The sequence below is a fragment of the Budorcas taxicolor genome, chromosome 25, assembly GCF_023091745.1.
Source record: "Budorcas taxicolor isolate Tak-1 chromosome 25, Takin1.1, whole genome shotgun sequence".
Taxonomy (NCBI): Eukaryota; Metazoa; Chordata; class Mammalia; order Artiodactyla; family Bovidae; genus Budorcas; species Budorcas taxicolor.
In genome coordinates this window covers 9,060,885-9,075,932 of record NC_068934.1, presented here as the reverse complement: position 1 = coordinate 9,075,932, position 15,048 = coordinate 9,060,885, and the positions used below count along the sequence as shown (strand labels likewise).

Below are 15,048 nucleotides of genomic sequence, written 5' to 3'. Positions count from 1 at the left end.
GAGTCTTCTCCAACACCACAGTTCAAAAGCATCAGTTCTTCGGTGCTCAGCTTTCTTTATATTTATAGTCCAATTCACATCCATACATGACTACTGGAAAAATGATAGGTTTGTCTAGACAAACCTTTATTGGCAAAGTAACGTCTCTGCTTTTTTAATGTGCTATCTAGATTGGTCATAACTTTTCTTCCAAGGAGCAAGTGTTCTCCAATTTCTTGGCTGCAGTCACCATCTGCAGTGATTTTGGAGCCCCCAAAATAAAGTCTCTCACTGTTTCCATTGTTTCCCCATCTAGTAAATGATAACAATTGTGTGGCATACTAGGGGAAACTGAGATAGTTATCATGTTGCTCCGTTACCTGAGTCCTGGCCTGGCTACCCAGACTGATGCGAGGATCAGTATTTTGGCTACATGAAAATCCTGGTTGAAAGCTCTGAGTTACAGCACAGTGTTGATAAGGTCTTAGATTATTTCCTCTGGTATTGTGTCAGATTTTTCCTTTTTCTCACAATGTACTGGTAGTTTGATCTACCAGTGTTGCAAATATGTACAATTTATCTACCTTACTGCTGATGGACATTTAGGTGTTTTGTGGTATTTTTTTTTAATGTTATGAATATGACTTTTGGTGGAAATAAGCAGTTATTTCTCTTGGTTATATTCCCAGGGGTGAACTTGCCAGATCATAGGAAAGAGTACATTTAGTTTCATTAGATAATAATAGTTTTCTGAAGTAAGTATGCAGTTTTACATTCCCAACAGCAGTGTATGAAGTTCCAGTTACTTTATTCCTGACAGTTCTTTGCATTGCCGTTTCTCCTTGTTTTAGACATTCTGGTGTGTGTGTGTGTGTATGTGTGTAGTGGTATTTCACTGTACAGTTTTCTGTTGACTAGTGATGCTGAGCATATTTCATATGCCCGTTGGCCATGTGGATGACTGCTTTTTCATTGAACTTTTAATTTTGAGATCATTGTAGATTCTTAAGTTGTTGGAGGGTTTCCCTTGTGTCTCAAGAATCCACCTGCAATATGGGAGACCTTGGATTGATCCCTGGGTTGGGAAGATTCCCTGGAGAAGGGAAAGGCTACCCACTCCAGTATTCTGGCCTGGAAAATTCCATGGACTGTACAGGGGGAGCCCGGTGGGCTACAGTTCGTGGGGTTGCAAAGAGTCGGACATAACTGAGCAACTAACTTTCTTTTCAAGTAGCTGGAAGAAATAATATTCTCTGTACACTTTTTCTGGTTTCTCCCAGTGGTAGCATCCTGCAAAATGATAGTAAAATAACGGAACCTAAATAACTGCCTTGATATAGTGTCTGGTGGCTCAGTGGTAAAGAATCCACCTGTAGTGCAGGAGACACCGGTTTGATCCCTGGGTTGGGAAGATCCCCTGGAGGAGGAAATGCAGCCCACTCCAGTATTCTTGCTGGGATAGTCCCATGGACAGAGGAGACTGGAGGGCTACCATTCACAGGGTCAGAAAGAGTCAGACTGACTTGGAGACCACACAGTAGCATAGTCATATACAGGACTTTTCCATCACCACAAGGATCCCTCAAGGTACCCCTTCATAGCATCACCTACTTCCTCCCCCTTAGCCACCTCCTCCTAACTCCTAGTCACCATTGGTTTATTCTCCATTTCTATAAATTTGTCATTTCATGTATGTTATATAAATGAAATTATATATATGTAGTCCTTGGTGATTGGCTCTTTTCACTTAGCACAATTCTCTGGAAATTCATCAATATTGTGTCATGTATCACCAGCTCATTTCTTTTTATTGCTGAATGGTAACCCATAGTGTGGATACATACAAGTTAGTTTTTAAACCATTTACCTCTTAAAGGACATATGGGTTGTTTCCATTTGTTGACTGTTACGAACAAAGCTGCTGTAATTTGGGGTGAACAAATTTGGGGCAAACATTTTCATTTTTCTAAGGTGAACATTTGAGACTGCAGTTGCTGAGTCATAAGATAGTTGCTTGCTTAGTTTCTAAAGAAACTATCAAATTGTTGTTTAGAATGCTTCTGCTATTTCACATTTCCTTTGACAGTGCACAAGAGATCCAGTTTCTCTGTATTCTTGCCAGCATTTGGTGTTTTCAGTATTTTTAAACTTAATTATTCTGGCAGTTCTTTAGTGATAGCTTATTGTGGTTTTAATTTGCTTTTCCTTAATGACTGATGTGCTTATCTTCCACTTGCATATTCTCTTTGGTGAATATCTGTTCATATCATTTGTATTTTCTGATTGGGTCATTTATTTTTTTGCTGTTGAATTTTGAGATTTTCTTCTATATTCTAGATACTCGTCCTTCACTAGGTCTGTAGTTTACAAGTATCTTCTCCCATTCTATACCTTGGCTTTTAATCTTCTATCAGGTCTTTCACAGAGAAAAAGTTTTAATTTTGAGGTGTAATTTATAGTTTTTCCTTTTATGGATTGTGCTTTTGCCTAGACTTAGATCTCTAAGATTTTCTCTGATTTTTTTCCTCTCAAAAGTTTTGTAGCTTTGGGTTTTACATTTATGTCTCTGATAGTTTGAATGTTTGTATAAACTGTGAGACTTTGAAGTTAATTTTTTTTCTTTTGCCTATGGAGTTCTTTTTACTCCAGTACCGTTTGCAGAAAAAGCTATTTTTCCTCCGTGGAATTGCGTATGTACCTTGTCAAAAATCAGCTGGGTCTGTATTCTGTTCATTAATCTATTTGTCAGGCCCTCTGCTAGGATCGCAAAACCATTGCTGTAGCTGTATGATATGTCTTGAAATTGCCTCGACTCATTCCTCTCACTTTATTCTCTTTTTCAATGTTATTTTAGCTTTTATAGTTCCTTTGCTTTTCTATGTACATTTCAGAATAATCTTCTCAACCTCTCCAAAACTCTTTCTGAGTTCATAATAGGAATTGTGTTAAACCTATTTATCACTTTGGGGCACGACTGATGTCTTTCTATATTGAGTCTTTCTGTCTATGAACATGTATTTATATGTTCTTGATTTCTAACATCAGCATTGGGTAACTTTCAGTATATAAGTCCTACACAGGTGTTATGGATTTCCCCCTAAGTGTTTTGGTTTCTGAGGAGTTATAAATGCTGTTGTATTTTTAATTTGGGGGCCCATGTATTCATCAGCCTCGTATAGAAATACCAGTAAGTTTTGTATGTTTAGCTTGTATCTAAAAGCTAAACTGCTTTATTAGTTTAATCCCTTGCTCAACTGCTTTATTAGTTCTAGGAGGGGGGTGTGTGTGTGTGTGTGTGTATGTAAATTGCTTGGGAGTTATGTTTACTAGACAATCAGGTTATAGGGATACTTGTACATAACCCGATTGTTATAAGAGGTATTATGTGTGTTTCCAGGAACAGAAGAAATTTTTTCTGTAACTACTTGAGTATGAAGCAGCATACCATATTCTGCCCATCAGTTCAGTTCAGTTCAGCCGCTCAGTCGTGTCCGACTCTTTGCAACCCCATGAACCGCAGCACGTGGCCTCCCTGTCTGTCACCCACTCCCGGAGTTTATCCTAACTCATGTCCATTGAGTCGATGATGCTATCCAACCATCTCGTCCTCTGTCGTCCCCTTCTCCTCCTGCCCTCAATTTTCCCCAACAGCAGGGTCTTTTCCAGTGAGTCAGTTCTGTGCATCAGGTGGCCACAGTGTTGGAGTTTCAGCTTAAACATCAGTCCTTCCAATGAATACCCAGGACTGATCTCCTTTAGGATGGACTGGTTGGATCTCCTTGCAGTCCAAGGGACTCTCAGGAGTCTTCTCCAACACCACAGTTCCAAAGCATCAATTCTTCGGCGCTCAGTCTTCTTCATAGTCCAACTCTCACATCCATACATGACTACTGGAAAAACTATAGCCTTGACTAGACGGGATCTTTGTTGGCAAAGTAATGTCTCTGCTTTTGAATATGCTATCTAGGTTGGTCATAACTTTCCTTCCAAGGAGCAGGCGTCTTTTCATTTCATGCCCGCACTCACCATCTACAGTGATTTTGGAGCCCAAAAAGATAAAGTCAGCCACTGTTTCCCCATCTATTTCCCATGAAGTGATGGGATTGTATGCCAAAAGCCTAAAATGAAAGAGATTACTTTCTAAACCCTGAAGATAGTAGAAGACCATTAGAGCTGAGGAGATGGTTGAGAATCCAGGGAGTAATTGAAAATAACACCAACATTTTGTTCCTTAATTACATAATAAGGTGAATGTGACTCTATTACCTAAGGTTGGAAACTTAGAAGTAAAGGCATTTTGAGGAAACGAAAGAAGTTCTGCTTTGGACAGGCTGATTTTTTTTTTTTTTTTTTGATGTCTCTGGTACATCTTTATTGACATGTCCAATAGACATTTGAAGTATGAGTTAAGAATTTAGTGGAAATGTTAGGATTATATTGGAATTTTTACTATGATATGATAGATGATGCTGTGGGAGGGAACATATACAGAAGGAGTAGTGATCTGAGGAAGACCTGCTAACAAAGGAATAGCATTTAGAGATATCATGGGAGAATGAGAAGACTGCAGTCACAGGAACATAGAAACTTCTCTTCTGTCAACATTTTACCTATGTGCCAAGATCCATCTTCCAGATATTACTGTCTGCCCAGTCCCATCTCCATTTTGGTCATGTTCTAATAGTAGTTCTATAGCAGTTTCTTCTTCTTCTAGTCTAGCTTTACCACACTGCCATACTGTCATTAATTGTTTATATGTGTGTTTCTCTATCAAGGTTTTATGTTCCTTGCAGGCAAGAATTAGATCTTACTCGCCATTGTGTTTCCTGTGTATGGCTTAATTCTTGATAGCAGTTTTATAATTGAGTGAAGTAGATCATCAGAAGCTTCTAAGGGGTAGAATAAGAAAAGAACCGAGATGAGGCCGTTAGATTTCCCTTAGCACAGGGAAGGTGTTCTGCCCAGAATGGTGAGGAGTGAATGCAGGCTTCCCTGGTCTTCCTTTTCTCAAGTCTGTCTTGCCCTTTCTTACATTCCCTCCCTCATTCCCTAATTCTGTCATCTTTTGTCCCTTTGATCATATTGTTTCACCTTGATAGAACAGCATTTCTTCATGGTACCTGTGAGAATGCCTCTGATCTAGCTCATATTCCCTTTTCAATGAAACTGAATGAATGGTTTTTATCATTTTCTAGTTTTTGTCACTGAAATTCTCTAATATTCAGGTTGATAATATCTGTAATGCAGTTTTGTTTAGCATTCAATTTCTGTTTGAATTGAACTTCACTTTTTTTTCTGTTTAAACATATATCTTATTTTTCAGTTTAAAACTTTTTAAGGCACTATAAATATTTACCTCAAATTTGGAGGTTACTTATCATGTGATTGATCCATGTTGTGGTCCTTTACCTATTATACCTTCAATAAATTAAAGTGTCTTCTTTCTGTCCTGAAAATTGAATTTTCATAGAGGATCTATAAAATACCAGGGTTTTTACTTTAATTTTTAAATATATGCTATTATTTCAGTATCTTCCACATAAGAGCTAACTTAAGTGGGAAAAGTTGGTTGGATTAAACAAAAGACCCTTTTTCTTTTCAGATTGCTGCAATTCTCCGGAAACGAAAATTAGACTATTATTTACACAAACTGCTCCCTGAGATCCTACAGTCTGCTTCATTTCTGACTGCTAATGGGGCCTTATTTATGGCTTTCTTTTGCATTTTAAGGTTGGTACTCATAATAACCAGTGGAGATTAATGCAAATTTCCTTTATTGAAATTGAAACAAACAGATGTTTATAGAAATGTTGTGCAGGTCACTCCTTGTTTATTTTTTTCTCTCTGGGACATGGCATTTATTTATCTCAAAGAAAGCTTGCAAAACCAGGAATTGTGGCCTTCTTGGCCTAAGATGTGATATAAACCTCAAATCATTGCTGTGATTATGTAGCAAAAGTGCTGTAATACATCATATATTTTCTGGGGCCCACTATATTTACTGAGTTGTTAATGAGGATTTCTTAACTTTTCAGTTTTATAGATTTGAAATTCAAAGCAACTGTCCATGATGTAGCTTAGGTCCATATGTAGTGAACGCACTTCGTAAGGACTATAAGGTGCTTGTGTTTATCTATGAAACTTCTGGCATATCCTACTGATGAAACTTGTGGTCCTGTTTCATTGCGTTATCTGCGTCACATGCTTCATGCTATATATATGCAGTTAGAATTCAGCTTTTGGTGTTGTGATGTACCTAACATATTTAGTAGATATTTACTCTTTATCTTTCAGACAACCCAAACTAGTTATTTAATTTGTCAAGTTGAAATACTTCACATTCTGTTAATATTCTGTTACCCACTTAGTATTGCCCAAAGTAATTTTGCAGGTAGAAAGATAATTTCCAGGTGTCTTTCATAGATTCTTTTCCCTTAAGAACAATAACATTTATAAACTTTTAAATTGTACAGAAAATAATTGATATAATTTACACTATTGAATAAATCATGTCTTTAAATTGACCTGAAAAATTCGTGCAAGAAACTCTTTATCACATAGTGTCTGGAAAGTTTCTAATACTTGTTAAAACTCTAGAGATAGAGTTGTAGGATAATTAGATTTAATAATAATAATAAATTGTTCCTGAAGCATATTTATGTTATAAGAACCCTTTGGTTAAGTTGTGAAAACATTAAATACTAGTTATAAGGTAACACCTATGTTCCTCCTATACCTGAGTCACTGAGTTATTTTCCTTTAATTCTTACATTCAATAATTTAGTAAGTCATTTGTGGATTTTATTAGAGGGAGAACCACCTCCAGTTTTCTCAGGCAGATAGTTTCTGATGCCCATTGCAGAAATACCCATGTTATTTGTAGATTTTCTAATTTTTTTAAAGCTAAGCTTCAGTTGAAAAGATAATTTTATCTGTGATTCTTGATCCTTATCTGTATGTATCTAGTAAATATTTTTTCCTATAATACATCATTTAGCAGTTGAGCACCTTTGTTCAGATACTTTCTTATTATTTTGTTTCTCCTCTTCTTAGGAATATATCATCTTTGAAAGGAAAAAAGAATGTCCTAATATCTCCAGACTTCTTTTTATTTTCTCTTTGAAAACCCAAGAAGTTAATGGCCATTTGTAGTGAGATACCATAGTGAGACACTTTGTAGATTCTTTCTTTCAAATGATGTATTCTAGTAAAAGAAAAGCTTTATATACACATATAACTAAAAGATATGAAATATTTTAGTAAATGATGTAAGAAAAACTTATCCAGGGTTGTAGAAGCAAAAGAGAGACATTTGTTGACTATTTATCATGTGTTAAAAAATAGGAGTAATAAAAAAAAGATATAATGAACTTATATGCAAAACAGAAAGAGACCCACAGACATAGAACTAACAAATTTATGATAGGAGAAAGGTGAGGGGTAAATTAGGACTATGGGAATAGCATATACGCACTACTATATATAAGATCGGTAACCAACAAGGACCTACTGTGTAACACAGGGAACTCTACTTAATATTTTGTATTAATAATAACCTATAAGGGAAAAGAATCTGAAAAAATATATATAACTGAATCACTTTGCTATACAAATGAAATGAACACGCTATGGTAAATCAATTATATATCAATAAAAAGCTGAAAAAATTGTAGTAGTGATAATAAAACAATAGCTAACATTTTCTGAGTGTTTCATTTGTGCCATGCATGGTGCTGGGAAGTATCTCATGTAGCCACCATAGCAATTATGTATGAGATAGGTAATATATTTATTCCCATTTGATAGATGAGGAAACTGAGAACCTAGAGGGTTTGCAGAGTGAACAGTATTGGGTCCAGGGTCTGAATGAATATTGGGTCTGAATGAATATAACAGATTAAATGACTGCAAGGAGAGATACCTATTAGTTTGCTGTTGTAGTAGACCGAAGAAGAGATGGTGAGGGACTTAACTGAGGCAAAGGCAGTAGGTTGGAGAGGAGTTTGAGAGATAAGTTATATATGGACGAACTTAAGTGGATGATTTCATGTATGGAAGACAGAGATGCCAAGGATGTCTCCAAATGCCACACGTAGGTGAATCAGTGGTTGTTGATATCATCAACCTAGGAACAGACGAGGAAGAGCAAGTTCATGGAGCCTGGGGAGAAGAAGAATGAGCTTGGCTCTGGCCATGTTGAATTTGATTTGCTGTGGGACACGTAGACAGAGGGTGAACTGAGAAGGGGAACTTCTGTGTGTAATAACTGCAGTGACCAACAAGAAATTTTATTTAATCCTTCCAAATTTCAATTTCAGGAAGATACTTGGAAAATTCTACTTATGGAGTCCCGGCTTTGGTGCCGCTTTGCCAGCATCTTATGTGGCCATTCTAGTTGAGAGAAAAAGCAGGTAAAATTTTGCATATCTACATATTTAGTAGAACCATTCTCACCCAAATTAGAGTTTTGTTTTTGTTTTTTGCTTAGTGTTTATTGTGGTCCAGGGAAGAGAAATATTTCCGCATATATTTTTCAATCTTGCAAATATTTGATGGAAAATTTAATTTTACACTTATTTATGTTTTTAAGCCTGTGAAAAAGAAGATTGACATTATACAGTAATAATACCCATTAGTCTTTGTTTACAAAAAATCTAGAGAGTCCTCTGATGTGCCAAACTAAAGCATGACATGCATAAATTCCAGTTAAAGATCTTTTCTGTAACCACAATTCCATTATCACACCTAAGAAAATAAACAATAATTTTCTTTATTTATCTAGATTTGTAATTTGCTTTAGACTCATTACCTCTATTAAGTCAGTTATTATTTTTAAGATATCTTCTCATTTAAAAAAACATTTTGTTTTCAATTTGAAAATGTTCCATGTGGAATAATAAGGTTTCTGCAAAATATTACAAATGTTATGTAAGCTTTTCAGTCAAGTAAACTGTTGAAGTTAAACATTTGGCATAAAATAATTTTTGCCATCTCAAGAATATTTATTTTTACTGCTGAGACCTGCTTTGATTCCACCTTTATCCCAGATAATCAAGATAGTGTCATGTGTTAATCAAGATGGGGTCGTCTTTCAGCTGATGAAGATGTTTGTTATAATCATCGGTCCTCTAGTAAGAATATAGATAGATTTTTTTATATAACCAAGTATTTACCTAAACTACTGGTTATTTTTAAGTCACTAAGTTGTGTCTGACTCTTTGCGACCCTCTGAACTGTAACCTGCCAGGCTCCTCTGTCCATGGGATTTCCCAGGCAAGGATACTGGAGTGAGTTGCCATTTCCTTCTCCAGGGGATCTTCTTGACCCAGAGATTGAACCCAAGTTTCCTGGGTTGGCATGTGGATTATTTTACCACTGAGCCAGCAGGGAAGCCCTAAACTACCTGAGGCCATTTGAATGCATTTTTGTAAATGTAATAATGTCTAACTTTTTGTGATTCTCTGTTTGATCATGCTTTTGGATTAGCAAAATTACTAAAATCAAAGGGTGTTATAACCCCAGCAAAATCAAGTCAGTATTGCTAGGAACATGAGCTTCCCTGGTGGCTCAGTGGTAAAGAATTCTCCTGCAATGCATGAGATGCTGTGATATGGGTTTGATCCCTGTGTTGGGAAGATGCCCTGGAGGAGGAAATGGCAACCTACTCCAGTAACCTTGCCTAGGAAATCCCATGGACAGAGAAGCCTGGTGGGCTGCAATCCATGGGGTCACAAAAGAGTCAGACACGACTAAGAGGCTAAACAAAAACATTGCTCAGGAATATAGGTTACCTCAGCCAAGAGGAGAGTACAGAGTAGTCACTAAATAAGTGTGGATACTGGGCCTATATTATCTGACTTGGGAGACTAGCTCTGCCACTTACTGTGTGACTTCTATGGCTTATTTCTTATCTGAAAAATGGAGATAGTGATTAAGTACTCATGTAGTTGTTCAGAGAATTAAATGACTTAGTTATGTAAAAAGTGCTTAGAAGAGTGTCTGACACATGGTAACTGTGTTGTGTTAAGTATTTTTATTGTTTTCTCCCCCATAAGTAACGAGAGTATTTTTGTGGTGATTGTAACTTCTTGATCAGTTTATACATACCAATATCGGTTTTTGGAAGTATGATTTCAAAGTATATTACTCATATATGAAACTTTAAAGATGCTTTAGACGAAGTTTGCTTTGGTTTATTTTTTAGCACTTGAACGATAAGGTGGCATTTTTGAAGTTATTTGCCTGCATTTCAACAGAAAATGTTGACATGAATACCTGTATAATCATCACCTAGAGTCAACCACAGTTAATGTTTTACCATTTTTACATGGTTCTAAATCTATGTATGTGTGGTATTAGGTGTGTGTGTTTGAACCACATAAAAGTATGTTGTTGCCATCATATTTTCACTCCTAAATATGTTATCATCATGTATATTCTAAAACAATACTTTGTTAGATAGTTCTAGCACTGTTATCACACATAAGAAAATTAGCAGTCATTTCCAACTACCATCTTGTCCATACTGTCCTAAAATACTCCATAGCTGGTTTTTTTGAACCGAAATCTAGTCCAAGTTGATGTATGGTATTCTGTTTCTTTATTTTCTCTTTATCTAGGTGAATCATCCATCCCATTTTTATTATCCATGGCAGTGACTTATTGATATGACCAGGCCAGTTATCTTATTGTGTGTAAAATCATTTCTGATTTTGTCAGAAATTTTTCCTCATAGAATTGTTTAAATAGTATTTCCTATGAACTTGAAGTTCAGTCGAAATCTTTGATTAGATTCGAATTAAATATTCTTGGTAAGAGTTTGCTTCATAGATGATGCTGACGCTATCAGGGGGCCCAAACTTCTGAGTAGTTCTAAGTTTGAATATGTGATTGAAGTGGTAATCACCAGATCTTTGCAATGAATTGTTATTGATGATGAATTAGATGAATGGATTTCCTGATATTCCATAATCTCCGCTTTGCTGGAATAAAGCTCAGTTGATCATGACATCACTAAGACGTCATTATTTGTGAGATGGCTACTTGTGTGTGTTATATGTTTGTGTATTCTTTATCCATTTTAGTGTCATTGTCATAGTTACTTTATAAAATGTTTTATAAGTTTTGTTGTTTCTCTCCTTACTCTGGCGTAATGTAAGTGGCAGTGAATTTTCTGGCCTTTGAGTATTTAGTCTGATCCTCTGTGGCCCCTCCTGGCCATGGTGACTGTTTTGGGCATGGTAGTTCTTAAGAAGTTTCCTCTGTGGAAACTGGTCTGCTTAAACTCACTCAACTCTGTCTCTAACAGAAAGTTATCCATCTCTTAAAAATTTTCCATTTCCCCAAAATTATCCATTTATAAAGATTTTTATATTTATTTGCATGAAGTTCATACAAAATAGTCCGATACGATTTGATTGAATTTTCTGTTTTCAATAGTTATTTCTCAACTCATTATTTTGTATTATTGATAGCTACTAATTTTGTTGATTTTGCTTTTCAATGAATCATTTATTAGTTCTGTTTTTTGGTTTTCTAATTCATTTCTTGCTGTCATTTTTTTTCCTTCCATTTTTTTTTTTTTGCTAATTTTCTTTCCTTTTATAATAAATATCTTTTTAGTTTGAGGCTTTATTTATTTTTATTCTTTAAGTTCTATTGATATAAGTATTTAAGGCTATGAGTTTTCCTCTTTGATTATATACAGATTCTGATACATTGTTTTTACATAATCATAATTTTCTAGAAATTCTGTAATTTTAGTTTGTTTTTCTCCTTTGATATAAGAATTATTTAGTAGAGAGCTTGAAATGGAGAGACCTCTTTGTTATTGCTGGCTCATGGTAACTGGGCTTCCCTGGTGGCTCAGACGGTAAAGCGTCTGCCTGCAATGCAGGAGACCGGGTTTGATCCCTGGGTGGGGAAGATCCCCTGGAGAAGGAAATGGCAACCCACTCCACTATTCTTGCCTGGAAAATCCCATGGACAGAGGAGCCTTGTAGGCTACAGTCCATGGGGTTGCAAAGAGTCAGACATGACTGAGCGACTTCACTTCACTTCACTTCATGGTGACTATGCTTCATCATTTGAGGAACTACCAAAGTGTTTATTGTACCATTGTTCATCCTCTCTAGCAGTAATGAGTCTAATTAACTTCACATTGTGACTATCACTTGTAATTATATGCTTTCTGATTATGGTTTCCCTGCTGCTGCTGCTGCTGCTGCTGCTAATCACTTCAGGCTTTCCTGTCCCTGGGGTTCTCCAGGCAAGAACACTGGAGTGGGTTGCCAGTTCCTTCTCCAGTGCATGAAAGTGAAAAGTGAAAGTGAAGTCGATTAAGTCGTGTCCAACTTTTAGCGACCCCATGGACTGCAGCCTACCAGGCTCCTCCATCCATGGGATTTTCCAGGCAAGAGTACTGGAGTGGGGTGCCACTGCTTTCTCCATAGAGAGTGTGAAATAGTACTTAAGATGTGGTTTAGATTTTCATTTCCGAGATGACTATTGGTATTGAGCAACTTTTCATGTACCTACTAGCTGTTTGTAGATCTTCTTTGGAAAAATGTCTATTTAGATCATTTGCCTGCTTTTTATTGGGTTATTTATCTTTTTATTATTGATTTGTAAGCATCCTTTAGTTATTCTAAATAAAAGCCATTATGAGACATATGACTTGGGAATTCTTTCTCCCATTCAGTGCCTTGTTTTTTATATTCTTGATCATGTCATTAAACATTTTACATTTTGAGGAAGTCCAATTTATATATTTTATTCTATTCTTGTATTTTTGTGTCATATTTAAGAAGCCCATTATCAAATCTAAGGTTGCAAAGATTGTCTCTATGTTTTCTTTTAAGAGTTTTATAGTTTTAATTTTCATATTTCAGTCTTTGATCCATTTTAAGTTAATTTTTGTCTGTGATGTGAGGTAGGGACATACTATATTTTTAGTATCATTTTTCACGTTTGTTGCTATACATGAAAGTGTATTGAGTTTTTGAATGTGACCTTGATTGCTCGGTTCTTGCGGAATTTACTTGTTAGTTCTAATAAGCTTTTCTGCATATTCCTTGAGATTTTTTACATTGAAAATAATGTTGTTGCAAATAGGGCCAATTTTATTCTTTCCTTTCCAGTCTGTAAATCTTTTATTTCCTTTTATTGTGTTGGTACATCCTTCCCTTGTTCCTGATCTTAGGGGAAGGAATTCAGTCTTTCACCTTTACGTATGATGTTACCTGTAGGGTGTGTTTTTAAGATACTGTTTATCAAGTTTAGGAAGTTCAGATGTATTCCTAGTTTGGTGAGAGCCTTGATCATGAATGGGTATAGCATTTTGTCAAATGTCTTTCCTGGATCCATTGATATGATCATGTGGGGTTTTGTGCTTTATTTTAGCCTGTTTCTAGCATTTTAAGAATATCAGTGAGGTCAAATTGATATAGTTTATCATATCTAGGATGGGTTTTCAATCCTGGCACTATTGACTTGTTTTGGACCAGATAATTCTTTGTTTGGGAGAGGACTCTTCTGTGTATTGTATTCATACATTCCATTAGCACTCTCGTCCCCTCCCCACCAAATTGGGACAATAAATAATGTTTCCATAGGAAACATGTCCCCATGGGATCAGTTCAGTTCAGTCGCTCAGTCGTGTCTGATTCTTTGCGACCCCACGGACTGCAGTATGCCAGGCCTCCCTGTCCATCACCAACTCCTGGAACTTATTCAAACTCATGTCCATTGAGTCGGTGATGCCGTCCAACCATCTCATCCTTTGTCGTCCCCCTTTCCTCCCGCTTTCAGTCTTTCCCAGCATCAGGGTCTTTTCACATCAGGTGGTCGAAGTATTGCAGTTTCAGCTTCAGCATCAGTCCCTCCAATGAATATTCAGGACTGATCTCCTTTAGGATGGACTAGTTGGATCTCCTTGCAGTCCAAGGGACTCTCAAGAGTCTTCTCCAACACTACAGTTCCAAAGCATCAATTCTTTAGCACTCAGCTTTCTTCACAGTCCAACTCTCACATCCATACATGACCACAGGAAAAACCATACCTTTGACTAATCAGACCTTTGTTGGCAAAGTAATGTCTCTGCTTTTTAATATGCTGTCTAGGTTGGTCATAACTTTTCTTCCAAGGAGCAAGTGTCTTTTAATTTCATGGCTGCAGTTACCATCTGCAGTGATTTTGGAGCCCAAGAAAATAAAGTCTGTCACTGTTTACACTGTTTCCTCATCTGTTTGCCATAAAGTGATGGGAGCAGATGCCATGATCTTAGTTTTCTGAATATTTGAGTTTTAAGCCAACTTTTTCACTCTCCTCTTTCACTTTCACCAAGAGGCTCTTTCGTTCTTCTTCGCTTTCTGCCATAAGGGTGATGTCATCTGCATATCTGAGGTTATTGATATTTCTCCCGGCAGTCTTGATTCCAGCTTGTGCTTCCTCCAGCCCAGCGTTTCTCATGGTGTACTGTGCATACAAGTTAAATAAGCAGGGTGACAATATACAGCCTTGACATACTCCTTTTCCTATATGGAACCAGTCTGTTTTCTATGTCCAGTTCTAACTGTTGCTTCCTGACCTGCATACAGATTTCTCAAGAGGCAGGTCACATAGTCTGGTATTCCTCTCTTTAAGAATTTTCCAGTTTATTGTGATCCACACAGTCAAAGGCTTTGGCATAGTCAATAAGGCAGAAGTAGATATTTTTCTGGAACTCTCTTGTTTTTTTGCTGATCCAACCGATGTTGGCGACTTGATATCTGACTCCTCTGCCTTTTCTAAATAAAGATTGAACATCTGGAAGTTCACGGTTCATGTACTGTTGAAGCCTGGCTTGGAGAATTTTGAGCATTAGGTTACTAGTGTGTGAGATGAGTACAATTACCCCCATGGGATAAATCCCCCGTTTGTTGAAAACTACCAATCTATATCATTACTGAGTTTTTTGTCTAGTTTTATTATTTGCTGAGAGAAAGGTATTAAAATCGCCCTTCTGTGATTCTGGATTTGTCTGGTTCTCACTTTAATGCTGTCAGTTTGGTGTATACACATTTATGGTTG

At 36.6% G+C, this 15,048-nt stretch overlaps 1 protein-coding gene across 1 annotated transcript in view; it reads left to right on the top strand.

Annotated features, from left to right (window-relative positions):
* TMEM135 (transmembrane protein 135) overlaps positions 1-15,048 on the top strand; it is a 245,876-nt gene that overhangs the window by 20,172 nt on the left and 210,656 nt on the right. Inside the window, exons 2-3 of the mRNA XM_052662242.1 lie at positions 5,582-5,709; positions 8,298-8,390. Coding sequence (XP_052518202.1) covers positions 5,582-5,709; positions 8,298-8,390 — 221 coding nt within the window. The remainder of the gene's footprint in view (positions 1-5,581; positions 5,710-8,297; positions 8,391-15,048) is intronic.